The 27,984-nt window shown below is 45.4% G+C and overlaps 1 protein-coding gene across 3 annotated transcripts; it reads left to right on the forward strand.

The window, feature by feature from the left end:
* The first annotated feature begins 116 nt into the window (after window positions 1-116).
* Window positions 117-27,848, forward strand: FZD3 (frizzled class receptor 3). 3 transcript variants are annotated; one of them, XM_082217578.1, is made up of 7 exons: window positions 117-255; window positions 4,803-5,331; window positions 16,440-16,636; window positions 18,169-19,186; window positions 24,233-24,381; window positions 25,940-26,173; window positions 27,251-27,848. In XM_082217578.1, the coding sequence occupies exons 2-7, from the start codon at window positions 5,143-5,145 to the stop codon at window positions 27,462-27,464; spliced, it is 2,001 nt and encodes a 666-aa protein (XP_082073704.1). In that variant the 5' UTR covers window positions 117-255; window positions 4,803-5,142; the 3' UTR covers window positions 27,465-27,848. The 3 variants fall into 3 exon arrangements, with proteins under 3 accessions (XP_082073704.1, XP_082073706.1, XP_082073705.1); XM_082217580.1 differs by having other exon boundaries at window positions 27,266-27,848; XM_082217579.1 differs by lacking the exon at window positions 117-255 and adding an exon at window positions 2,650-2,751.
* Window positions 27,849-27,984: the final 136 nt, after the last annotated feature.

The raw sequence follows: 27,984 nt of genomic DNA on the forward strand, positions 1-27,984 counted from the left end.
GCCTGGCGGCGGCGGCGGCCTATCAGAAGCCGCCGTCCCGCTCTGGCGTTCACCTTCTACCTAGCAACCGGGCGGGGGTGGTGTCGGAGGCTGGGGCGCGATTGGCTGGCTTTTTTTCTCGGCGCCCCGCCCTCCCCGCGAGGGGGCGGGGCGGAAGGCGGCGGGGGCCTCGGAGGCGGAGGCTCCTTCATTCGGGCCCCTTCAGCCGCCGCGCCGAGGAAGGGCCGGCCAGCGCCGCCTGAGGGACGCGCTCAGGTAACGGGGGGGGGGGGGCAAAAAAGGGCCGGGGTTACAGCTAACAACCCCCCTCGCTCAAATCTCAAATCCCCCCCCGCTCAAATCACCTCAGTGAAGGGGGGGAGGGGCGCGCCTCACACTTCTTTTCTGGGGGGGGGGTTAAATTCCTGTCAGGGACCGACTCTCCCCCCCCCCTCAGAGGATTGGCTTCCTCCCACCTGCGCGCGCACGCGCGACCCCTTCACCTCCCACCCGCATTAAAAGACAATGAAAGGGGGGGTGTTTCATGGCAGGATTTCCTCATAGGAGCGCCTCCCCCCCCCGTTCCTCCTTTTTTTCTTATTTTTTCTCAAACGTGGGGGCGATGAGGTTTGCTTTTTTTTATGTGGGTGGGTGGGATTCGCATCCCCACCACCATAGGAACCGACTTCCAAGGGCCCCTTTGGCCACCCCCCCCAATATTATTTGAGGGGTCTGCCCCCTCCCCCTCCAAAGTTGAGGGGCAGTGCCATTCAAATTGCGTGTATGTGTGTCATGTCATGTGATCCATTATATTTTACTGTTTTTGTTGGAAATGTTATTTACAACATATGTGATCAGTTATGTGGGGCTGTGCTTACCTGCTCTCTCCCCCCCCCCCCCATATTTTATTCAAGTTGGCACCCCTGCCTCCCTCCTGGTATTGTGTCCAGGTCAAAGGGGGGTGGGCTTTGAGGGCTGAAAAGAGTTAAAACAGAGGAACTGGGTGGGTGTTTTTCAGCCCATGTCTTTTTTAGGAGGGGGAAGGGGGTTGGTGTGTAGGAGGGAGACCCCCCCTCCTCACCCAAAGAAGGATAAGGGGGGGAGGGTCTCCTCCTCCTTCTCCTCCTCTTTTGCATTGTGCCCTCTTCCCCCTGCATTGCATAGGTTGGGGCCGGGTAGGTGGCCTCCTGAAACTGCAGCTGATAATTATGTTATAATTAAACATTATTTATATCCTGCTTCTCTCCCCCCGCCCCTTTTCTTCTTCTGTCTGATCGAGGGCCTGCGAGGCAGCTTAGCCGTAAGTTAATATAGGCTAATGAGGATAATAAGGTTGAAACAAAACAAAAAGGTTGTGATGACTGATGAAGACTCAGGCCCTCGTTATTAGTAATTAATGCGCTTTAGCTTGCCCTGCTGCTTCCTCATCAGCCAGAGAGAGAGAAGAGAGGTGTTTTGATAATTTCCTCCTTATTTTCTGACCAACCCCCCCCCAACACATGTACAGGCACTGAAACACTAGTTTATGAGGGGCTTGCTTTCATAGCCATGGCGTTGTGTTTTGTGGGGTAAGCCAGGGAGGTTCCCAGGCTTCAAGGGAGGTGTTACTTTGGAGAAAGTGTTGGCAATTAAAGGATCCTGTTGAGAAGTAGGGGTTTTAAACCACCTTCATGTGTGAGGGGGGAAACAAGAATGAATGAATGAATGCTAAGGGGACGCTGTTTTCTACCTTCTTCCCCCAAAAGAAAGGAGATGGGTGGTGGCAGCGGACGAGACCCTCTACTGCCTTCATTGCATCCTGGGCTTCCCTTTGAGCTGATTACTGCTGCAAACTGAATGCTGGTCTAGGCAGAAACCTAGCCTTTCCGCCAACCATGCACCCTCCAGATATGTTGGATTGCAACACCTATTATGTCTGAGGCTGGCGGAAGTTATAGTCTTTAAAACATTCATTAGTATATTGAGAAAGATGCATAAAATTGCTTAATCGAAGAGCTGTGTACATAATAACATTGTAATAAAACACAGCTAAAATCTGCAATACTATTGAACAGATATTCGTAAAATAGTTATCATTAAGGCACAGAAAATGTCAGCCAAAAATGTAAAACGTATATAGGTAACTAAAGGATATTTACTTGCTGAGGTAAGTGTTCAGAAAGTGCCTAAAACAATAGGTAGGGTGCCTGTCAAGTGTCAATAGTCAGGGAGTTCCCAAGGTACTTCCATACTAGAAGTTGGGCTCACAAATGCAGAACCGACATTACGTAGCATTTGTGAAAGTTCCAAGGATAGCAATGCTATCCTGTAAGTAAAGGAGGGCACTGAGTTGAGAAAGGCTAGGATAGTCTGATCCAACAGGGCAGTTTTTATATTTTTAAGACTCCTTAAAAGGTGTCCCAATTTTGCTGATAGCAGCTCGTCTCCCCTGCATCCTCACTGCTCCCTAGGAAGGTCCCAGAAGCAAAGGAGTTTTGTTAATGTGTTCTCTCTGAGCTTCACCACCTCCCCTGCAACAATGGAGGCAAAATGTTTCTCTCTAAGTAAACTGAAGTACAGTACTAAATATCCAGAGCTGAGTAAAGTGACTGGAGCTCTCCTTGCAGGAATGGGCGCTGAATGCAGTGTGGTCAAACCTTTTGTGTTTCTTATAATTTGTAGGAGCTTTGTGTTGATGGGGGAGGGATGGTGGAGAACCTCTCCACTTCAATACATGGCAGTATAGGGAGTGAATCTCCTCCCAGTATACGGGACACATATTTCCCTGGAGAGGTAAGAGAAGCCTACTCCCTTGCAGCAATGACAGGTTAGTGTGGATTGCTTTTTCCCTTGTTGGTGCAGTTTGGGTGAAAAAATGCCTACCATCTGCATTCCTTGCAAAAGATTATCCTCTCCTTGCTTCCATGTGCCATGCTTTTCTTTCCTATTTAGAATTAAGACAAGGGCCCAAAGGATAGATTAAAGTCTGCAGTTGTTGTGTTACCCCTTCCTGGACATAGTGGGGATCAGAAGGATGGGGGTGGGGACAGTATGAATCTTCAGGGTAGGATGGTTTAAAAATTAGAAATCTGACTATAATCATTGGAATAGATTCAGAGGGATTGTTTTCTTTTGTACTGAAACAGCCGTTGGAATAATTACTGCAGAGAGCACTTTGCCATTGAGCTGCTAAAATCTTGCAGCAGTTAAGGATTGTGTTGAGTGAGCAGATCTTTCTGGGCGGTAAATAAATTCTCTTCAAAAATTCTAGAAATTTATCATGATTGTTATTTATTCATTTTTGTTAGTCACCTCTGATTACACTTGCAATAATTCTTTTTGTAAGTTTAGGAAAGTGGCAGGCTTGCATTCAATTGGTTGAAAATTCAAGTGTATAGTAACTAGTTAGCTTTTTCTCTTGTTATGATTTAAGTACCATAAATGATCTAGGTTAGTATATAGAGAATGATTAAGATTTTGGTATGGTAAATCTTTATTTGCATAAGATGGTTTGTTCATGGTTGCTATATTGTGTTTAAAAACAGTACAAAAGTCAAGTGAGAAGAAACCGAGTTAACACCCAAGGAAAGTAAAATTGGGTGGTACCCATGGATCACAATCATTTATTAATTGTAGTTAAAAAATCTGTGTGGTCAGACTCAATCCAAATATTTCTTGGATTGCCTCCATATTGCCACTGCCTCCTGTGTTCTTTTCTTCTTGGCAAACTACTTTTAATATAGGTTTTTAAAATCTTTGACAGTGATGAATTGTTTGTGTTGTCCAAAATAGCCAAACTTTGCCAAAATATTCAAGTCTTGAAAGCCCTTGAAGCATATTCAGAGAAAAGTGACTAGGGTGGTGAGGGGCTTGGAAACCCAGTTGAAAGAGCAGGCTTTGTTTAGCTGGAGAAGAAGAGGTTAAGGGGGAGGCATTATAGCTGTCTTCATATATCTGAAGGGCAGCCATGCAAAAAAAGAAGCAGACTTGTTCCCAGTTGCTTCAGAAGGCACAACTGGAGCCCATGAGTGGAAGTGGCGGGAAAGTAGATTTTGGCTAAACGTTAGGAGAAACTGCCCAGTAGTAAAAGCTGGAGGTGATGGGCTTTCCTTTTCTAAAAGGGTTTAAGCAGAGGCTGTGCGGCTATCTGTCAGGGATGTTGTAGTTTCATCCTGCATTGCAGATCTACATTGAGCAGAGGGCTGAACTTCAAGGTCCCTTATAGCTACAGTACAGTATATGATTCTATTAAATACTCTTTTCTCCTGAATCAGCTGCCATTTGTTTCATAAGGAAACGTTTTCACAGTCTGTGACCCTGGTGATATGAGTCCTTTGCCTTCTATAGACTGCAGCTATCAGCTAGAGATTTTGCTCTGAAATAGCCGTATAGTAGTTTACCGTAAGTGTAATCCATAAATCATAAGCTATTTAGAAAAAATGGAGGTAGTAGTAAAGCTAAAGCGAAAAACATCAAGCCTCATAAATCTTGAGACATGATAAGCAGTTGCAGCTTCAGACTACATGTTTGGAATGATTGAAAGCTTGGCAATATCTGGTAAATGTCTGGTGTACTTGCACACATGATCAGTAGAAAACTCTCTGTCAGTGGGGTTTGCCTTTCGATTTTATTATTTGTTTACTATAGTTATACAGTGCCTTTCTGCTTGGGAGAGGAGAAGCCAAGTGCTGGTTGATCAAGCTGTGGTAGTCTCTTGCTATCATTTTTCAGTTGTGCTTAGCACTTTTCTCCCAAAGTTATATGAGAGCCCATGAGACATAACTAATAACTTTCTTTGAATGGTTAGCAATACAGTTTTAACACTTTTATTACTTTGTCTTTAGAGCGCTTAATGAAAGAAGAGAGCCTGTCAACATGGGGTCTGTTTGGGAGTGCGGTTAGACAGCCAGCTTTGATGACCTAATGCAACTTGCATGGCAATATGAAACAAAAGGCCAAGATGAAGTACCTTATTAGTGCTTTGGGAATGAAAGCCTTCTGTGGGACTCATCTAAGTTGCATCAATGCAAACAAACAGCCTTTCTCTGAAGAATCTTAAAATGAAGACCTGAAATGCGGATGAATCAAAGAATCTTTCGGTCTCTGAAGAACCTGACAGTGGTTCACAGGTACCCAGCAAAGTCTACTAAATAATCTGGAGAATCTCATGGTTGCTGCAGAAAGATGGCTGCAAGCTGGGTCTTCCATGGTCTGTGGCTTTTGGCTGTTCTGATAGGATGCACAGGTGGCCACAGCCAGTTCTCATGTGAGCCCATCATCTTGAGGATGTGCCAGGATCTTCCTTACAACACCACTTTTATGCCTAACCTTTTGAACCATTATGATCAGCAAACAGCAGCTCTAGCCATGGAGGTAAGAGTTAACTTCCGCCTAAATGTATGATAGCATTCACAGTGGTGGAATTGCCTTTGGTACTGGAGAGTTGCCAAAAATAATTGAAGAGTTTCCCTACATCTGCTTGCAGGAATAATGCACAAAACAACAGAGGTGCATTGGTGCTCTTGAGGACGCTTTACACATTATGAACAACCTACATGGCGAAACCGCGTAAAACCTGCATATAAAGTGGTATTAGGTGGCTATATGCATATGCAGATTGAACTGCTGTTCTTTTACACAAAAGTGCTTTCCATTTAAAATAAATGGTATTTGAAGCAGTTCCTTGAGATAAAAAAGCGAGTTCTTTGCATGGTATAGATAAATACAGCCATCATGGATCATCACTGCAGCCCTGAGTCTGGGACTAGTTTTGTGGCATGTTTATATCTGGGGGGCATTCAGAAAAAATTGTGCTGAGGTGGTAGTTCATCCTGGATTTTTGATCCTGAAAATTGGTGGTGGGTTGGTTGAGAAGCGATTCCCCGTGCTTTTGGGTACAAAGTGTCATGGGAAAATCTGCTCCCCTCCCTGCTTGACAGGGTTGCAATAAAGGCGAACAGGAGTGTCCGTTTATGAAGAGTGGATGATTCTGCTGCAGTGGAATCATTGCCTCTTGTTTTTGGCCAAGTGCCTGAGGTCTCCTTAGCTTTAGGGCAGGATTGCCTAATGTATGGCTCTCCAGCTGCTGTTGTACTGCAGTTCCCATCACCCCTGACCTTTGTCCATACTGGCTGGGACTTGCGGGAATTGGAATCGAATAACACCTGAAGGGTCACAGGTTAGCCAACCGTACTTCAGAGCGACTTCAGTAGCAGGTTCCCCTTCCTCCAAGTACACCAAGAGATGAAGAACCAGTGAGGAGAGTGCCCTACCATGAAGTCCTTGCCCCTCATTTGCCCACATGTCAGCTTTTATCTCAGTGCAGTGGCTGCCCCTCTTATCAGTAATAATAATAATAATTTTATTATTTGTACCCCGCCCATCTGGCTGGGTTTCCCCAGCCACTCTGGGCGGCTTCCACAGAGACCAAAAATACACTAAAATGTCACCCATTAAAAACTTCCCTGAACAGGGCTGTCTTAAGATGTCTTCTGAATGTCAGGTAGTTGTTTTTCTCTTTGACATCTGGTGGGAGGGTGTTCCACAGGGCGGGCGCCACTACCGAGAAGGCCCTCTGCCTGGTTCCCTGTAGCTTTGCTTTTCGCAATGAGGGAACCGCCAGAAGGCCCTTGGCGCTGGACCTCAGCATCCGGGCAGAACGGTGGGGGTGGAGACACTCCTTCAGGTATACTGGGCCAAGGCTGTTTAGGGCTTTAAAGGTCAACACCAACACTTTGAATTGTGCTCGGAAACGTACTGGGAGCCAATGTAGGTCTTTCAAGACCGGTGTTATGTGGTCTCGGCGGCCGCCCCCAGTCACGAGTTATGAGCATTGCATCTCCTTTTGCCTGCAACATGCTTCTCATTAGCAGGGCTCACCTGTATGACTACTCCAGTAGGCACTGCCTTCATTCTTTCTTGGCTTTGTCTGCTCTTGGTGACTTCAGCATGTAGCCAAACTTTATTTGACTGTAGTGTCATAATTTCATCATGCTCACTGCAATAGATCAAACGTAAACATAGACGAGGTTTTAATTTGTATGTCCCTGTTGCACAAACACAAAAACTGTGTACAAAATAACAGTTCATTTGAATCACACTTTTCCTCTTGGGGTCAAGAAGTTGTGATTGCCTTCTGATTTATTTAGGGGAGCACTAGGTAAACTGGAAAAGGGTGATTATAAATTACTTCCAGTAATTTTGAACATGCTTTTTAAGCTTCCCAATGTTAGGAGCATTCCCAAAGGGGAAAATTTCCTCAAAGGAAATTGCCATTGCAATATACATATTCCTGCTAGTGATCCTGCTGTTGCATTGCAGACTCTGCTATGATCAAGACTCTAGCTGCTTGGTATTCCTGCCCTTTGTGTTCCAGATTAGATTTGCCACATTTCTCCAAATATATTCCATTTCCAATATAGTCTTACCTAGTGACAAGTGTGTGTTATTACAAATGAAAGTTCCCCAAATTCTATTTTGAATTAAACAGAACAATCTCCTTGTTATGTTGGCCTTCTAAGCATGAGAATTACCTTCTGTTCTACAGTATAATTTTAGTAGTTAAAAAGTGGGTCTAGTCTACACCCAATGGCCTCTTGTGCCCCACCAAGCAGTGCTGAGAATGACACAGTTTTTCTTCAGCTTCTGTAGAGCAATCTTATATGGTGGGCAGATATTTTTAATCATACTTCCTCAGAACTTCTTAACTATTGAAATGGCTCCCTCATCCAGACTATTATAGAATCATAGAGTTGGAAAGTATCGCACTGGTCATCTATTCCAACCCTCTAGTAGGCCTTGGCATTTTTCAAAGTACATTACTTGTATCTTACAGAGACCTAATTTGTATATACTAACAATACTGCGACGATATCTCTCCACATCTTTTTAATTTCTCTCTGGTTTAAAGTCTGGGCTGTCTCCTTATTTTGCTCAAGTTACTAAAGTCTCTATAAAGGTTGGACAGGCCTTTATTCTCTGTTGTTTTGATTCCCACTCTGTGTGGCATCCGTCCTAGTAGTTGGATGAGCTGTTGTGATACCATAATTAGGGAGGTTTCCTTTCCAAGATAAAATTGTTAGCATCAGTTAACTTAGTTTGGGAAGTAAGGTATGTCACATTTATCCTTCTTTTCTGCCCTTGAATTTCTGTCTTCATAGGATGCATTATTTCTTCTAGTGTATGGCTTACAGTAACAGTATCTTCTTCTTACTTTCAAGAGTTACCAAAAGCTGCTGTGATGAAATCTGGTTATCATTGGAAGTGGAATGTTGAAAATTACAAAGGCCTCCCATCCACCTTGTTTCTTTGTCCATTTTGTTGTTCTGTCATCATATTAAAACTGGTATTTCATTGTTTAACCTAAGGTTATCAGTTTCTTGTATTCCAGTGTTCCCCTATAATGTGTTGGCAGCCTCAAATAGTTTCAGATGATTTCTGCATTGCAAGGGGTTGGACTAGATGACCCTTGGGTCCCCTCCAACTCTATGATTTTATGATTCAGATGTGGGCTTAAGCTTGTACAGTGATACCTCAGGTTATAGACACTTCAGGTTACAGACTCTGCTAGCCCAGAAATCACACCTCGGGTTAAGAACTTTGCTTCAGGATGAGAACAGAAATTATGCTCCGGCGGCAGCAGGAGGCTCCATTAGCTAAAGTGGTGCTTCAGGTTAAGAATAGTTTCAGGTTAAGAACGGACCTCCAGAACGAATTAAGTTCTTAACCCGAGGTACCACTGTACTTTGAGTTATATCAGTGACAAATGAAGAAGAAGAAGAAGAGTTTGGATTTGATATCCCGCCTTTCACTCCCCTTCAGGAGTCTCAAAGCGGCTAACATTCTCCTTTCCCTTCCTCCCCCACAACAAACACTCTGTGAGGTGAGTGGGGCTGAGAGACTTCAAAGAAGTGTGACTGGCCCAAGGTCACCCAGCAGCTGCATGTGGAGGAGCGGAGACGCGAACCCGGTTACCCAGATTACGTGACTACCGCTCTTAACCACTACACCACATTGGCTCTCAGTGACAAATAGGGTTTGCTGGAGAATTTAAGGTGGGGGACCCCACGTGCACCTCTGATCCTGAGGCACACAGAGTAACACTGTCTCTTGGAGCTACTGAAAGCAACTCTTTCCTAAGCAGAGGCACAGTTCTGTTTGACTAGTTTCTTTAAATTCTGGCGTATTGGTCAGATTGAGCTGTCCAAATTGTAGAAGCAGAGGAAGTAGGAGCTGTCCAACATTGATCAGGGTGCTAAGAAGATATGCATTGACTTACAAATTAAAAAAAAACAAACCCTGTATGTTTCAGCATTCACTTGTCTCTTGAAATATGTGATAAATTTGCTGATGGTCTCACTGAATATTGCCCTGCTCCACCATACTCCCTCTGTGGAAGAGCTTATCATACAGAAAACCTCATCTAGCAAACATTGTACCTATGTCATTGAATTAAGTTTATCTTTCTAACTACCTATTCAGCTGTTGACAAAAATATGGAGAGGGGAGCTGTGATAGAGTTCAATGAAAGTTTGTAGTAGGAACCAGGGTTTAACCTAGAGAAAAGAAAATATGTGTATGTTTTTCTGTTTTCAAATATTTACAGTGTTATCCATTTAAAAGTAATAGCTCAGTATTAAGTAGCTATGGATTTGAACATTTAAGCAGAATGATCAACATCAAGAGCAGACAAGCTGTGGAAAAGGTTGTTTAGTGAGGTAGATTCTCCCTGCACATTTTGAGGGAAAGACAGAAACGTATCTTCTTATGAAGCTCTCCTTGCTTCAGATGGAGGGCCTTCGTCCCCCCCCCCCAGTTGACAAACCAGCAGCTACACTCTGTCTGCTCCCACTGGTGTCCTGCATTTTCCTTGATGTTAGAACAGTTAGTCTCTCATAATCTTGGCTCAGTTGTGCTCTCCCACCCTCACGTTGCAAGGAATTAAAGAGGCTATTCTCGCTCCTGCTTTGTGCCCATTTAGTAAAATGGCACTTGAGAAATGCAGTAAGCAGTATTGCATGCAAGCATAGCAGGTAAATAATGAACAATTAGACATTTTGCTAAATGTTTTTAAAGACTGCTTTGGGGGATTTTACTTCTAGAATGTGGTGGGTTTGTTGCCATTTTCCCTTTTTAATTTATGCATACTGACTTTGTTTTTTGGGATCACCCAGGCAGATGGCTTGGTATTATGGTTAATTCAAATGTCTAGGAGAGGCTTAACAGCAGGAAACTTATGCTGTGTTAGAAAAGATGAACATAAGAGGCTGCTGGATCAGGCCAGTGGCCAATCTAGTCCAGCATCTTGTTCTCACAGTGAGCAACCAGAGGCATTTACAAAACCCACAAAGAGGGCCCAAGCGTAGGAGCACTGTTGCAGTTTCACAGACTATAAATGCACCAGTAAAAAAACTTCCATGGATGAATGGAGGCAATGCAAGACTTTCTTTTTGGTTGCGACCAGGCTTCCTCTTTCTTTCTTTCTTTCTTTCTTTCTTTCTTTCTTTCTTTCTCCCTTTACAGCAATGGCAGTTTTGCATTTTGAAATATATAGTTATTGCCACTGTGACAGGTGGGGAGCTGTATTCTATGCCAGGTGAAGCATCCAAGTTTTCATTAGCCCCAGGTAGAACTGGACTCTAGTTTTCGGCTGACAAAAACCACTTACTATTTTTGTTCTTCATAATGGCCTTTCAGTTTTTCTGAGCTACTCCTTGATTAGGAAGTGAGCTGAATGCAGGGGGTGTGGGCAGCCCCCCCCCATTAAACTTAGATCTTTTAGAAGACATCTGAAGGCAGCCCTATTTAGGGAAGCTTTTAATGTTTAATAGACTATTGTATTTTAATATTTTGTTGGAAGCTACCCAGAGTGGCTGGGGAAACCCAGCCAGATGGGTGGGGTATAAATATTATTATTATTATTATTGTTGTTGTTGTTGTTGTTGTTGTTGTTGTTGTTGTTGTTGTTATTATTACTACTACTATTACATCCTACCGTTCAGCCCAACAGTGATCCTTGCTTTGCTTCCAAACAGCTTACCTCTCCAGTAGTTGGTTGATTTACATAAAGCACCCTCTCTCTCTATATATATACATATGATTTGCCGAAATGGCAGAAAAAGCAATAAAATTCATGGGACGTGCGTATCTGCACGCCTGTGCCTTCCCTGGCACCTTTGCCTCTGTTTCCCATATCATGTCTCTGGCCATGATATTAGCAAACCTCTTTCTCTGCTGGCAAAGGACTGTTCCTATGGATTCCAGCCTTTTGTGCTGGGACAAAGGTTGGCATTCTGATTCCCCGGAGCCAAATTGTGCCCTTTGACTCTCTCCCCTTTTCACACTCCTCGCTGAGCTTGGCCTGTTGCTATGCTTCAAAGCCTGTGGGTGTAGGGTTACCATGGCAATGGGGATGAAACTCCCGAGAGAGGAGGGGCCACAGTGTGAATAGAACACACAGGCCTTGTTAATCTGAATGTGAATGAAGGAGGAAGGCTCCTTTGTACTTCATCTCCATGTTGCCCAAACCTACAATTTATCAGCAGGGAAGCAACTTTCTCGTTTGCTAACTTGTTTATATTTGCTGTTTCTTGAGGCTTATGGAACAAAAGTGGTCGTGTCAGAGGCAGCGAACAGCAAACACCTTGGGTTTTAATAAAAATTGTTTCTTTGACTTTATAGAGGCTTTTGTTCCTTTTACAGCCAGAACGCTGCTCCCCAGATACTACTCCATAGCTTTCCTTTTTAGATCACAGCTCACCCTTCTGTGTTTACAAAGAGGTTTCCCCCTGAAGTTCAGAATCCATGGATCCAGTGCGGGAGGGGGCGTGGGTGGGTGCAGGACCAAATTTAGGGTGGTTCAGGCAGTTTCCCTGCACAGGGTGCTAAGCCAAGGGGGCGCAAAATGCATAATTTGGGGTGCCAAATTTTGGCCTTGCACATGGCACCATATTACAAAAGGTTACTCAAGTCCGTCCCTGGTAGGTGCAGGGGAAAAAATCCTTCTTAATCTATATCCCCTAATTCCTTGCTATCTATCAGCTCTGCTTGTCTAGACATGAGCAGTTGTGTGTAGATCAACTTAATGTTGATCACATATACTGTATTTAAGCCTAAACAAATAGGTTCATGCCATGAGAAGAATAGGTGGTAAGGGGTTCCTGGATGCTTGACTTGTATATCCTGAGGCTTTTTCTTCACTGTGGAAGGAAATATGAGGGCTGGTGAAAGGAGGCGGCTGTATACAACCTCCGGAGACCATCATAGTTCTGTCATAGAGTGGAAGACAAAGGAATGCCAGGCTCAGCTCCTGATCAGAACTCTTTTCCCTTCCCCCTTTACAAATTCAAATAGTTACTAGGGTAACGCAGAGGCAACAGTCCTGTTCTAAAGTGCAGGCACCATGTTCATTAGAATAACAAAATGAGACATGAATTCCACCCTGTCACTAATAGTAAGGGAGAATGAATTAAAAATGTAGGAGGAAAGCTCTTTTGCATGGCTCAATCCCATCAGTAGAGACGTATGCTTTTCCTGATTGCAGCTTTTGTAGCTATGCTTCTCGTTGCATGATGTCTGCTTTAACGTCTCTGTTTAAGCTAATAGAAGACTATTCTGTCTTTCTTTCTCTCTACCCCACTCCCAGCCTTGCATGGTTCCCCCCACACACGAGAGAGAAATCATGGGGGTTATGGACCAAGGCTATTTTAGTATAAGCATGTCTGCCATAGTTAGAAGGGTTAGCCACATGGCACCTGACTTACAAATGGCCATTCATTTGTCATCTCTGACAAGTAGAATTTCCCCATCCGTGCTAAAAAAGTTTCTGGTTCTTGAAGCAGGAAGCAGCTCAGTCCAGGGCCTCCATAATGCAGCTCTGTTTAATACAGTGTCTTTGCCAACTCAGGGAGGAATTCAAGGTTGTTTTCTTTCAAGAGAAGCATTTCGGCTTGTTCAGTGGAGTGACCTGCCCATCTCGTCCTGCACATTGCTTTGGGTTTTTCTCTGATTCCCCAGAGCCAATGGGGGGGCACATGGGGGAGAGCGCAGGAGTCTGGTTGCGCTAGTAGAAATCCTTGTGCTGGCTGCAGCTAATGGAGCTATGTAGTTTCCATCACCCCAGCCAGGACTGCTCTCTGGTGCTGTGGCTGATGGGAGTTGTAGTCCGGATCTGTAGAAAGGCTGTTCTAGAGGCTATGTATGAAACTTTCCCTCTTCCAGCTTTGGAGCTGGAATGACATTAAGTGGAAGAGCACTTGCCATCAGTGATTTCGGAGGGGATGTTGACCCCTCCCCCTCCCCCACACCACCCTTCTCCAAAGGGAGAGAGTGATCAAATGGCTTCCTGGTGCTTGCTTTCATAGGTGACTGCCAACTAAAAATCTGCATACACTAATATCATGTACTCATTTGCATATGTTCACTTCCTCTGGGGACACTGGTAACCATAGCAGTCACTGACAGCATGTGTGTCTCATTACTTTTTATGTCTAGACAGCTTATTGTAATATTGGGGTGCGGGGAACTGACTTATCACATCGTATTTGTATCACACCCTTCCTTCAAGGAGTTCAGGGTGGTATACATTGGCTTATCTCATCACAAACCACTCCTTAAGGAGGTAGGATAGGATTAATGTAGGAGATAGTGACTTGCTCAAGGCCAACCTGTGATTTCCTTGACTGAGTGGGAATTTTAACCTAAGTCTTTCCCAATCTAAACCAAACACACTATTTATCTACTACAGCACTCCAACTATGTATTACTGTACTTAGAATCTTAGAGTTGGAAGGGTAGTCTAACCCCCTGCAATACAGGAATCTCAACTAAGGCATCCATGGCAGACGACCATCCAACCTCTTTTAAAAACATGCTTTATAGCATCTGTTTCTTTATAGTATTGTATCTGGTTTTTATACACAAACTGTAGCATAGCAGTGTTAACTTAAACAAGCATGTATTGTTGATTTGGTTTCTTTTTACACCCCTGCTCTCATCTCTTTAATTCATAAGGAATGTGCCATATTTTTCTGCTCCTATCTAAAAATTGAATACTTGGCAGCTTAATGTCTAGGATAGCCTCAGGGTGAATTCAGATTTACTACCTACATTGTACCACCAAGGAAGGGTAGCATCTTAGAAAATACTTTAACATATAAGATGTGGGACAAGAAGCTACAGTTAGAACTGGATATGGAACAACTGATTGGTTCAAAATTGGGAAAGGAGTACGGCAAGGCTGTATATTGTCTCCCTGCTTATTTAACTTATATGCAGAATTCATCATGCGAAAGGCTGGGCTGGATGAATCCCAAGCCGGAATTAAGATTGCCGGAAGAAATATCAACAACCTCAGATATGCAGATGACACAACCTTGATGGCAGAAAGTGAGGAGGAATTAAAGAACCTTTTAGTGAGGGTGAAAGAGGAGAGCGCAAAATATGGTGTGAAGCTCAACATCAAAAAAACGAAGATCTTGGCCACTGGTCCCATCACCTCCTGGCAAATAGAAGGGGAAGAAATGGAGGCAGTGAGAGATTTTACTTTCTTGGGCTCCATGATCACTGCAGATGGTGACAGCAGTCACGAAATTAAAAGACGCCTGCACCTTGGGAGAAAGGCGATGGCAAACCTAGACAACATCTTAAAAAGCAGAGACATCACCTTGCCAACAAAGGTCCGTATAGTAAAAGCCATGGTTTTCCCAGTAGTGATGTATGGAAGTGAGAGCTGGACCATAAAGAAGGCTGATCGCCGAAGAATTGATGCTTTTGAATTATGGTGCTGGAGGAGACTCTTGAGAGTCCCATGGACTGCAAGAAGATCAAACCTCTCCATTCTGAAGGAAATCGGCCCTGAGTGCTCACTGAAAGGACAGATCGTGAAGCTGAGGCTTCAATACTTTGGCCACCTCATGAGAAGAGAAGACTCCCTGGAAAAGACCCTGATGTTGGGAAAGATTGAGGGCACAAGAAGAAGGGGACGACAGAGGACAAGATGGTTAGACAGCATTCTCGAAGCTACAAACATGAGTCTGACCAAACTGCAGGAGGCAGTGGAAGATAGGAGTGCCTGGCATGCTCTGGTCCATGGGGTCACGAAGAGTCGGACACGACTAAACAACAACAACAATAGAGTTAAATTTCTAGCTGGCTGAACGTGTATGTTTGGCACGACATAGTGCACAGTGTTGTGTGTCTCTGGTGCTTTTCATAGAATCATAGAATCATAGAGTTGGAAGAGACCACAAGGGCCATCGAGTCCAACCCCCTGCCAAGCAGGAAACACCATCAGAGCACTCCTGACATATGGTTGTTAAGCCTCTGCTTAAAGACCTCCAAAGTAGGAGACTCCACCACACTCCTTGGCAGCAAATTCCACTGTCGAACAGCTCTTACTGTCAGGAAGTTCTTCCGAATGTTTAGTTGGAATCTTCTTTCTTGTAGTTTGGATCCATTGCTCCGTGTCCGCTTCTCTGGAGCAGCAGAAAACAACCTTTCTCCCTCCTCTATGTGACATCCTTTTATATATTTGAACATGGCTATCATATCACCCCTTAACCTCCTCTTCTGCAGGCTAAACATGCCCAGCTCCCTTAGCCGTTCCTCATATTTTGCTATAGAAATAGGTCAGGGATCACCAAAACAGTGCCCATGGGCACCAGTGTACCTACCAGATCTGCCCTGTGAAAGGACATTTCTTATTAAACTAGGCCTGTATAATTTGCACTTTGCAAAACAAAATGCGCGGGACGTGGGTGCGCTGTGGGTTAAACCACAGAGCCTAGCACTTGCCAACCAGAAGGTCAGCAGTTCGAATGCCTACAACAGGGTGAGCTCCCGTTGCTTGGTCCCTGCTCCTTCCAACCTAGCAGTTCGAAAGCACCTCCGGCGGGAAGGTAAATGGCGTTTCCGTGCACTGCTCTGTTTCGCCAGAAGCGGCTTAGTCATGCTGGCCACATGACCCGGAAGCTGTACATCGGAAGCTGTACATCGGCTCCCTCAGCCAATAAAGCGAGATGAGCGCCGCAACCACAGAGTTGGTCACGACTGGACCTAATGGTCAGGGGTCCCTTTACCTTTACCTTTAAACAAAATGTAGCTCATCAGCCATGTCTGGTGGCCATCAGGGGCTTGATAAATTCAAAGGGCTACTAATGGGTGGGGTGAGGATGTGGTTTCAAGCAATTGTCTGGTGGGCTTATTCAGCTCAGTAGCCCATGATTTGTGTGGTGACCTCTGAAGGTGCAAGTCCACCAAGCAAAGGGAAAGTGCGTTACGATGGCATTGAGCAAATATTTGTGTTGGCATTCCGTGCAGTCTGTTGCCAGAATTATCTGTCGTATTTGATCTGTTCCTCCCCACCCTGAAAAAGCTGGGCAGAGATTATGAGATCTTAGATTATGATAACCACCCAGGCTGTTTCACAAGACGGAATCTGAAACGGTGGCTTGGAGCTATTTAATTTTGTTTTCTCTTCATAGCCATTCCACCCAATGGTGAACCTTGAATGTTCCCGGGACTTTCGGCCATTCCTGTGTGCTCTCTATGCTCCTGTTTGCATGGAGTATGGCAGAGTCTCCCTCCCGTGTCGCAGAATTTGCCAGCGAGCCTACAGTGAGTGTTCAAAACTCATGGAGATGTTTGGTGTGTCTTGGTCAGAGGATATGGAGTGCAGCAGGTGAGAAAGCCTCTGGATTTGTGTGTGTGTTTAAACGGCCACCTACAGATTTTAACACGTGCCAGGAATTATAAAATTACTTTGTTTTTCAGCCTTAGTTGCTGTACCCCCCCCTTCCCTCCCTTTTCTGGACACTAAACCAACTTAGTGACCCACAGTAACTCTCCTGCTTTGACTGGGTTCCTACCCAGCAGGCAGAGGCTACTACATTTCAGAGTCTCGTCAAACACTTGAAAATTCCTGCTCCAATCTCCCTTTTCAATTTTTTCTCCCCACAAGCCAACTTGCCCCTTTCAGACAAAAAGGTGACGGCATGGTGAATGACAAAACAATTGTTCAGTCTTCAAACCAGCTGAGCATGTTCCCTACTTTAATTGAGTAATCTCAAATCTTTTTTTGCTTTCGTTCAAAAGGAGAATATGCCAAGTGAAGGTGTCATGGCACATAAAGAACACAAACAGTGCATACACAGGGCAGCTGAGACAGACTAGAAAGGCTTTACTAGCTTAATAAAGGCATTAGAGTGAGAATAATCACTCTGGCCACAAGAACTTGGCTTCTTGTGTTATTTTTGCATCTCTCCTTTTTCTCTTTCCTCATTTGGCTAAGCTACAAGAAAAGGCTCATAGTTTATGTTCAAAAAGTCAAGAAAGCTGGTCATAATCTACAGGAGACCAGACAACCAATGTTCTGTTCTGCTTTGCAGTGAACTTGAGTCATCTTTTGTTGTTTGCCCTAAGCTTGGCTCCGGAGAGAGACCTTCTCAGTCATAAAGCCATAGAGACATAAAGCCTCTCAGTCCATTCTGCCCACTTCTCTTCAAGTCCAGCATGAAGTTTTACTGTCCATCTGCTGTCCTACACTCTTCCTCTTGTTCACATGCAGGCCGTCCAGTAGGCAAAGTGCTGGTCTAAGGCCTGGGAAACCTGATGGAGACCATCTAATAGATAGGAGAGGTACTTGTAGTAAGGAGTCAGAGGATTGAAGGTCATATGTATTGGTAAAAACAGTGAAGTGTGCTAAATAAAAGTTGGCCAAAGTGACTGATTTGATTTATTTTAATTAACAAAATGTGTATACTGCTTAATTTTAAATAAGACCTCTAAGCAGTTTGCCAAGAATACAAACATTAACATGATCAATAGAAATCAAAAGTTTAAAAACAGGTTTAAAAGCGATGTCCAAGAATCCCAGACTACAGTGTCAGGATGTTACTTTGATTCTTAGGTATACAGCCGGTCTCAAAACCTTGAGGAGACAACATCTCCTCCACTCCATTAATAATTATTATTATTATTATTATTATTATTATTATTATTATTATTAATTATTTGTACCCCGCCCATCTGGCTGGGCTTCCCCAGCCACTCTGGGCGGCTTCCCAAAAATATATATTAAAATACTCTAATACAGCATTTTGTTACTCCTCCAAGGCTATTCTGGTTTAGGGCCAAGGAAGCCACATGATTATTTTGTTGACATTAGTAAAATGTGTGTGTCCAACAGCAGCTTCTCCTTTCTTGCCATTCTAGGTTCCCGGATTGTGACGAGCCTTACCCTCGCCTTGTCGATCTCAATGTAGTTGGGGAAGTGACGGAAGAAGCACCAGTGGCAGTGCAAAGAGATTACGGCTTCTGGTGCCCCCGAGAGTTGAAAATCGACCCGGATCTGGGCTACACATTCCTGCGGGTACGGGACTGTTCCCCTCCTTGCCCGAATATGTATTTCAGGCGCGAAGAGCTCTCTTTCGCACGATACTTCATTGGTGTGATCTCCATTGTCTGCCTTTCGGCCACCTTGTTTACTTTCTTGACTTTCTTGATTGACGTCACGAGGTTTCGCTACCCAGAAAGGCCCATCATCTTTTATGCCGTCTGTTACATGATGGTATCGCTCATTTTCTTCATTGGCTTTCTGCTAGAGGACCGGGTGGCCTGCAATGCCTCCAGCCCCACCACGTACAAGGCTTCCACGGTGACTCAGGGCTCCCACAACAAAGCGTGCACGATGCTTTTCATGGTGCTCTATTTCTTTACCATGGCTGGGAGCGTCTGGTGGGTGATCCTTACCATTACCTGGTTCCTGGCAGCTGTGCCAAAGTGGGGCAGCGAAGCCATTGAGAAGAAAGCCCTCCTCTTCCACGCCAGTGCGTGGGGCATCCCAGGAACCCTCACCATCATCCTCCTAGCGATGAACAAAATCGAAGGCGACAACATCAGCGGCGTGTGCTTTGTTGGCCTCTATGACGTGGATGCCTTGAGGTACTTTGTCCTTGCTCCCCTCTGCCTGTATGTGGTGGTTGGGGTTTCTCTGCTGCTCGCCGGCATCATCTCTTTAAATCGGGTTCGTATTGAAATTCCTCTAGAGAAGGAGAACCAGGACAAGCTGGTGAAATTCATGATCCGGATCGGTGTCTTCAGCGTCCTCTACCTCGTGCCACTCCTGGTTGTGATTGGCTGCTATTTTTATGAGCAAGCTTACCGAGGTGTGTGGGAGACGACGTGGATACAGGAACGGTGCAAAGAGTATCACATACCCTGCCCTTATCAGGTGAGCAAGCATCTTTCTCTCTGCAAGGTATTTGCACATGGTCCACTCCCATTTATTCCCAGGTTTATAAACCTGGCGTCGCTCTCCTACTTCCTTGTAGGAACATGCTGCAAGTACATAATCATATAGACAACTGGAAAGTATGAGTTAGGGAAGAATTCTGGTGGAAAAATGAAATGAAATAGGAACAGGAGCTGGAACCATCAGAACCTTTTTACTGGTGGATTATTTTTGTCCATGATGGTAGGAAGGCCAGCTGTTTAGGAACTGAAGGTTTGTAATATACAAAGCACATAAAACTGAGTAAGATAACCAAGACAATCCCTGCCTTGCAGGCTTACAGTCTAAGGATGACATGGCACAGAAGAGAAAAGGGAGCAAGCTTGCATGAGGGATAGTTTTAGAAAGAACAGATACAGCCCATTGGAAAGAGGCCATCTCTCTTCTAGGTTTTCAGGGGAATTTTGGTTAATAAATAGACTTTTGAGGTTGGATGGAGGTGACACATGGCTTTTTCCTTGCCAAAGTCAACAACAGGCTTATAAAGGCAATAGGAGGACAGGAGAAATTGGGTTGGTGGTTGGGTGAGATAAATAAGGCAGGCAAGTTTGCAGTCACTCCTATTTCTGTTGCCAAAAGCACAAGGGAACAACAAGGCAGTCCCTCCTCTTTCACCCCAAGGCAGCCCCCAAGTCCTCACTGCTAATATTACAACTGCCATAAAGCAGGTGAGCTCACACTACCTACTCCATAACAGGGCACAAAATCGAAGGGCCAACTGGCCTGGCATTCCTTCTTCTGCCTCCATCACCAACACAAAGCAGACAAGCACCTTAGAAATCCAACCTCCATTGCCCTGATGAAGCCAACTGGCCCATTTTGTTCAATAATATTGCTGTGCTTGAATGATGGGGTTTTCGTTAAGCAAGTAGGGCTGAAATATAAGAGATTCTCAAGTGTTTCAGCAGTTGTGGTTGGCATAATGCAGCGGGCTTCACATACACACTCTTGCAATTTCACCTGTCCCTGGGTCTTTGCTGCTTTCTTCCTTCCGTAACTTGTTCTAGCACAACGAGATTAAAATCTTTCTCATTACTGTGACATATACCTGTACCAGCAAATATCACATTTCTTTCAGTAATATTAAGGGTGGGTGTGATTAACGTGCATAGCTGTGTAACAATATGCAGAATGGCTGCTTCCCAACTGCTCAGAGTTGAGAATTTAATCAGTAAGCTTATCTTGAAAAGAACAGATTAATTATGTTTATTGGGCTACTGAAAGCTTAATGAGGAGAACATAAAATTCACAATGCTGCTTGATAGTTAAAAGGGGGTGTGTATGAAGGAAAAGTGTAAATCTGCCAACTGCTATTTTGATATGAGAATGGAAGATACGCCATTTTCTAGTGACAGGCTTTATGCCTTTTGCAACCTATGCTTAAGATGCTTGCAAAGGCTCCACAGTTTTAACATCCATGTACAACCTTCTAGGAACTCTAACCCAATCAGAGGTGCTTGGACCCCCGTGTTGCATGCCTGTTGCATCCTCCTCACGCGTGGGCTAGAAGGGCGAACATGAGGACGACACAGCTGTGCAGGCATGCACCCTTCCAATCAGCCTTTTGCATCCTCCTGACGCCCTGCCAGCCCCACGTGGCTTTGCCAGGCTGGGATCAGACTCACAAAGCAGCGTGGGACTAGCAGGGGTGGCATGTGGAGCAAAATGCATCCTCGAAAAAACTGTTCCTAAGCCGATGGCCCCCCTCTCCCCACCCACACTACACCTCTGCTAAGATCTCGTGTAGTGGGAGTGAGCCGGTTGGGTTGGACTTTAGGACCCACCAGCAGAGAAGGCAGGACAAACATCTTAGGAAGGAGGCAGAGCTCCCAGCATTCCTCGGTCTGTCCTGCCTTCACAGCAAAGCAGCACACATCTTCCTTAAGCTGCAGTGTTTGTCACGGGAGGTCTGTTGCCCTGCCAGCTTTCCCCCTCCCTTCTGTGGCTTCTACCCATGAACCGTGTACACACTTTGGTTGTAGCGCCAAAGGTTGTTGGCAGACTCCTTTCCGTCTGTGGAGTTTCCCCAGCAGGAGCTGGTGCCGTCCATTTCTGCTTCCCAGCTTAGTCGAGATGGGAGCAGATCAGTTATCTGTCTTTCAAATCACCACAGCCCTGTTTTATTTTTGGAGTTCTGTTCCAAGGAAAGTGCTCTTCTGCTCCCCAGGTAGCCGCAGGCCTAACTCTGAGCAGTGACTGGAAGTAATTTGTTATATAAAGGGAGCAAGAGTGTGCTAGCTCTTAATTGCAGCTGGCAGTTCTCCAGAGTCAAACCTAATCTATGTGAGCAAACGGCAGGAAAGGAAAGATGTGCACAGCTCTCAGTCTTGTCCAAAGCGTGATGACGTTGGGCCTGTCCACCGCCAGACCAGGAGTGAGATGCCACCTCCTCCAAGCTGTGAACAGCTGGTTGAGGATCCTGCAGCTATTTGGAGCTTGAGGGTCTTGCAGCTATTTGAAATCTCATTTCAGAGAGAAATTCTCAAGGGTTCAGATAATCGGAGGATCTCCCAGTTTGGATTCTTTACTTCACCTTGTGATGAGAGGGACAGAGAACAGGCAGTGCTGACTGTGCGAGCCAAAGACCCACACCTGGTCTCTCCTTGAGGGTAGTCCCAGGGGTGAAATGTTGAAAGAGGTTTGGGCTGTTCTTAGCTTTCCCTCAGGAGTGAAATTGCCCAGACCAGAAGCTACTTGCCATCTGGTCTAGTCAGATACGCTATCTGAATTATAGCTTTGAGACTAGCAGAAGCAGCTGCTGTTTGGAATTGGGAAGATCTTGAATTCTCAACACCCTGTCCTAGTTGTTCTTTGCCCTGTGCACAGTATCAATTAAGGGAGTACAGGGCACAGACTGAGACTGCAGCTCCATGAGCATTTTTTTCCCCCAGCTTTGTGTCGCTTCCTGTCAAGTGGGATCAACTGCCACTTCATTGTCCAGCCACCGCTTGGCATCTCTCATAATACGTTTTTCTGCCTCAGAGCCATAACAGAAGCTGATGGCATTTGACAGGCACAATAAATGCCTCCAGATTCAGCTGCTCTGAAAGTGTCCTGGGTGGCATTTGCAGGGGCTTCAACTCCACTCTGTTTCAAGAATAGGATTGATACTTGTTGAGAAACAGCCAGCATTGGAGAAGCAGAAGAGCAGTGCTTCTTCGTAAGTTAGCATTTCAGTGAGTGTATGCAGGCAGTCCTTTCTGAATCTGCAATGGAACAACTGCTTTCTCGACCTTATTGTGCTATCAGCCCCAATCAGCTATGGTAGCTTTATAGCTCTACAAATTAATGGAGCAGGTGTGCAAGCCTCAATTGCAGAAGGAGAAAAGGCCTTTTCCCTTGTGCCTTGCAGTGCCAAGCTAGAGACGATGATAAGCATGCTTTGTTGTTGTTTAGTCGTTTAGTCATGTCCAACTCCTCGTGACCCCATGGACCAGAGCACGCCAGGCACTCCTGTCTTCCACTGCCTCCTGCGGTTTGATCAAACTCCTGTTAGTAGCATCGAGAACACTGTCCAACCATCTCGTCCTCTGTCTCCAGGTAGTGTGGTTGCTGACCTTGAGCCAGACATCCTGGAGAGCGAACTCAAATGGGCCTTAGAAAGCACTGCTAATAACAAGGCCAGTGGAAGTGATGGTATTCCAGCTGAACTATTTAAAATTTTTAAAGATGATGCTGTTAAGGTACTACACTCAGTATGCCAGCAAGCTTGGAAAACTCAGCAGTGGCCAGAGGAGAGGATTGGAGAAGATCAGTCTACATCCCAATCCCAAAGAAGGGCAGTGCCAAAGAATGCTTCAACTACCAGTATGGTGTAGTGGTTAAGAGTGGTAGTCTCGTAATCTGGGGAACCGGGTTCGCGTCTCCGCTCTTCCGCATGCAGCTGCTGGGTGACCTTGGGCCTGTCACACTTCTCTGAAGTCTCTCAGCCCCACTCACCTCACAGAGTGTTTGTTGTGGGGGAGGAAGCGAAAGGAGATTGTTAGCCGCTTTGAGACTCCTTAAAAGGGAGTGAAAGGCGGGATATCAAATCCAAACTCTTCTTCTTCTTCTTCTACCGCACAATTGCGCTCATTTCACACGCTAGCAAGGTTATGCTCAAAATGCAGCTACTGCCAAAAGCAGCACTCCAGCATTTTGCTCTCCCATATTCCTAGCAGAGTTTACAGACCTTGTGGTGTTTGGCCTTTCCCTGCCCCTTGCCAGCCGTTAGCCCATGGAAAATTGCAAAATCAGGGTGCTTACAAAATACACCGGATACTATGGAGGAGGATCTGGATGGTTTTCATTGCCATCTTCACAGTTTGCATGCACTCTGTCCTGGCTCATAGCTCAATGTGTGATTGAGCCTGATTCTCCACAACTCATTACACTTGTGTTTATAAAATTTCATATATGCAAGTAAGAGACAGTTGCTGTTGTGGGGCTGTTAATATGAGATTGTGACTCTCCACATTTAGTGAGGACTTTCACAGCATTTCCACCAAATAGTTGGTCAGCTAAGGAGCTATCTTGTGGTGCTCACATGTCAGAGTGCTTTCCCCCCACAGTCTTGTGAATTCAGTCCATGGCAAGTGATAGCATTGCCGTTATGATCCATACGTACTTCAGCTAAACAGAGTGGGAGTTAATTCCATGTGAATACTTCACACGCTTCTCCAGAAAAATGTATTGAAATCAATTGTTTGGGTGTGATTTGTGGCTATTTTCCTTGCCAATGTTGCCTCTCTGTTTTAATGGTTATGCACTGACATGTTCTCTGGCTTTGGAAATACTTAGGAATGAGGAATTAAATTGGAGTTTTGATTGAAATGATTTTCTGTGTGACTGAAATACTTCAGATAAATTGCCTGGATTCTGTGGACCCATTCTGTAGATGGGAAATGGAGGGACTGGACTGATCTTTGTTTTTTACTAGTGAGTTAGAGAGATGGAGCTGTGGATCTGCAGCAGTGTCTCATGTTTGCCCTTGTCTGCTCCTTCCAGGTCACGCAGATGAGTCGTCCAGACTTGATCCTCTTTCTGATGAAGTATCTGATGGCTCTGGTGGTTGGGATTCCATCTGTCTTCTGGGTTGGAAGTAAAAAGACCTGCTTTGAATGGGCCAGCTTCTTCCATGGGCGCAAGAAAAAAGAGTGAGTTGTGATACATAAAAGGTGGCATGGAACAGGTTCTGCTATAACTCAGATTTTACTCAAAGCAGTTCTTAAGCAAGAGGCAGATTTTCTTCCCTCATTTTTCCCTGCTTGCCTTTTTTCAAGCTTTCTTTGACAGGGGTAAAAACAACAACTCCAAACTGTTGTTTTCATTTCATTTCATTTTCTCAAAGGGGAATATGGAAAGAGTAGATTAGGCAATCTCCACGCCACCTCCCACAAACTCTTAAACTCCTTTCCCCAAATATACATGGCAATGGGGGGAGCAAAGTCCCCAACCACTCTTAATCTCTCTCACTCCCCCACCCCATGCAGCCTTCTGCATGCCAGAAAAAGGGAGGGAAGGGCCTGCTGGGTAGCAGGGAAGAGACTTTGCTTCCACCATTGCTCCTGTCTTGCTGCTGGGGCAGAATGAGGCCACCAAATTGCTGACAGGTTCAATCTTCATCTGAGACCCTTCACATTTCTTCATCCCTCTTGACAAAGGCCATCCGTTAGGCCAGCCAACACTAAGTCTGTGCCAAACTGCTGAACCTGGATTGAAATGGACCCAGATAATCTGCTTAATTCAGCCGTGCTTGTTGTTGAGCCGCCGCCACCTTCTCAAGCATTCTGCCCCCAAAGGGGATATTGGCAACTGGGCGATAGTTGTTAGTAGTTGCTGGGCCCAAAAAAAGGCTTGTTAAGGATAAGCCACTGTTCCTTCAAGGCAGACAGTACCACTGCCTCATACAATGAAGAGTTCACCTTAGTCAGGGGTGCAGAATCGGATGTGGCCAGCAGGCTTCTTTACCTCTGAGGGAGGCGTCTTACAAGGCCACTGTCTATAGAATCAGATCAGCTACACTGACTGGGAGTGGCTCTCCAGCATTTCACAGATGGGTCATTCGTTCCCAGCTTTAGCTTGAATTGCCAAGGGTTGAACCTGGAACCTTCTGTGCTCTGATACTGAGCTGTGGCCCAGCCGTACTGTCTTAACCTATGCAGCAGAAACGCTGAAGGTAAGACACGCTGAGAGGAGTCACCAGTGGGAAGAAGGCTGTTGCACTGAGGCCCTTCTTCTACAGCAGCGGTTCTCAACCTGTGGGTCCCCAGATGTTGTTGGACTATGACTCCCATCATTCCTGAGTTCTGGCCTTGCTAGCTAGGGGTGATGGGAATTGTAGTTCAACAACATCTGGGGACCCACAGGTTGAGAAAGGCTGTTCTACAGGTTTCTCAGAGGCTTCTGGCTGACAATTTTTTAAAAAAGGATGCAGGATTAGGTGGCCCCCCCTTCGGCCTGATCCAGCAGCGGGACTCTGCAGCTACTAGTAAAAAACGATGCTTGCCCTCCAAAAATTATTGCTGGCTTGTATTTCTACAACAGTGAGCACCATTTCTAGGTCTGAATGATCCAGATACAGTAAGAACAGACCCCTCCCATTCGCATTGGGTATTCAGTAGATTTTTTTCGCCACCTAACCTCTGCATGCTCTTGCCTATTGCCACCTGTCTCTCTGGAGTCAAACTGACCGGGCTTTACTGTTGTAAACAGGGTTGTGAACGAGAGCCGGCAAGTGCTTCAGGAGCCTGATTTTGCTCAGTCGCTCTTGAGAGACCCCAACACACCCATAATCCGTAAGTCCAGAGGCACCTCCACCCAAGGGACATCCACCCACGCTTCCTCTACCCAGCTGGCTATGATGGACGACCAGCGAAGCAAAGCGGGCAGCGTCCACAGCAAAGTCAGTAGCTACCACGGCAGCTTGCATAGGTCACGGGATGGCAGGTGAGGAGACTGAAATGGCTGTGTAAACGCAGCACACCTAGGCAGAGAACACGTCGCCATTTAAACGGGGGGGTTGCCATTTGCTGGGTGAATTTGTGGGAGCTGATAGCCTTCCCCCCACCCCTTAGAGGTCTGTTTCAAGTTCTGTCAATAGAGGTGTGAGCTCTTTTTTCTCTCCCACACTGTCCACATAGAAAACAGCATTAAATGGAGTTAGATCCTGGCCGTTCTTTCCTACCCGGGTTGGCAGCAGTTCTCCAGGGTTTCAGAGTGGGTTTTCTCCTGACCATCGAATCACAGAGCTGGAAGGGAACACACACACCCCGGGTCATAAGCGTAGCTGTCAACTTTTTCCTTTGTTTAATAATAATAAGGGCGGTTAACAAGCAATAATAAAAACAAGTTGAATGAATACAACTTAAAAACAAGATTAAAATACAATTACATTAAAATATTAAAATGCAGCCTCATCACAGGAGGAGAAAGGGAAAAGGAAAAAGAAAGAGGGAGAGGGAATCAAATTGGCTCAAAGCCAAAGGCCAGGCGGAACAACTCTGTCTTACAGGCCCTGCGGAAAGAAATCAGGTCCACCAGGCCGGGGCCAGTGCTGAAAAGGCCCTGGCTCTGGTTGAGGCTAATCTGACTTCCTTAGGGCCCAGGACCTCTAGGGTATTGCTGTTTATGGACCTTGAGGCTCTCTGTGGGGCATACCAGGAGAGGCGGTCCCATAGGTACGAGGGTCCTAGGCTGTGAAGGAATTTTTTCTAAGGGAAATTCCCTTATTCCGAATAGGATTCCTCGCAAGAAAAGGGAAAAGTTGACAGCTATGCATATGGTCTAGCCCCTTGCAATGCAGGAATCACAGCTAAAGAATCCCTGACAGATGAATATCTGACCTTTAAAAACCTGTAACAAAGAAAAGCCGGCCTTTGTCAGACCTCGGGAGTGAGACCGAGCTCTGCTGAATCTGATCTGTGTTATGCGTTGTGTGGGGTGGGAGGGGAGTTCCTGCAGCTCTCTGAAGGGGAAACCCATTCTTGTCTGCGTTACTGAAACCGATGAGTCTTTATGAATTAGGTATACCCCCTGCAGTTACCGCGGGATTGAAGATCGACTACCTCACGGCAGCATGTCCCGACTGACGGACCACTCCAGGCACAGCAGTTCCCACCGGCTCAACGACCAGTCGCGTCACAGCAGCACCAGGGACCTCAGTGGCAATCCGGCGACCCACATCACGCACGGCACCAGCATGAACCGGGTGATCGAAGAGGACGGTACTAGCGCTTGAGCTTGTTCCATGAGCAGTGCTCGTTCCATTTCAGTTCAACAGAACTCAGTGTTAGCCCTTTCTCTTAGGTGCTAAGCTTGCCCCGGTGGAACCTAACCAGCTGCTGCCTTTCCCCCCTAGCCAGCAATTTCTCAGAAACATTTTCTCCCAGCAAAGGTATGCTGCTCAATCAAGTCTACAAGCTAAACGGTTTCTGGTACTTGACTCCTCGATACAAACTTTATTTATTATGCTTGACAACTGGAATTTCTTAGCGCTGTTTTTTAATTGTCCGTATGCTTCTCTAAGAGATGTCTACTATGAAGATCCTGTGGAAGGGGGACAAAAAAAAAACCCCAGGCAGAAGACTGGCTTTTTGTTTGAAAAAAAATCCCACCCCTGCAATCTTTTTGTTGCTGTCTCTGATTAGATAATAAACTGGTTAGCTGTTCTCATGCAGCGCAGAGGGTGGCCTGCATGTTTTTTCAAAACTGCACAAAGGACATCTGTAGGGGATCAGCAGGAGATTTTAAGCGGTTAC

Source organism: Podarcis vaucheri (assembly GCF_965113315.1).
Source record: "Podarcis vaucheri genome assembly, chromosome: 3".
Lineage (NCBI taxonomy): Eukaryota > Metazoa > Chordata > Lepidosauria > Squamata > Lacertidae > Podarcis > Podarcis vaucheri.

Coding starts and splice junctions, on each gene's coding strand:
- FZD3 (XM_082217578.1), top strand. CDS start 5,143: ATGGCTGCAAGCTGGGTCTTCCATGGTCTGTGGCTTTTGGCTGTTCTG. Junction 16,637..18,168: donor GAGGATATGGAGTGCAGCAG/GTGAGAAAGCCT, acceptor TTGCCATTCTAG/GTTCCCGGATTGTGACGAGC. Junction 24,382..25,939: donor CATGGGCGCAAGAAAAAAGA/GTGAGTTGTGAT, acceptor TGTTGTAAACAG/GGTTGTGAACGAGAGCCGGC.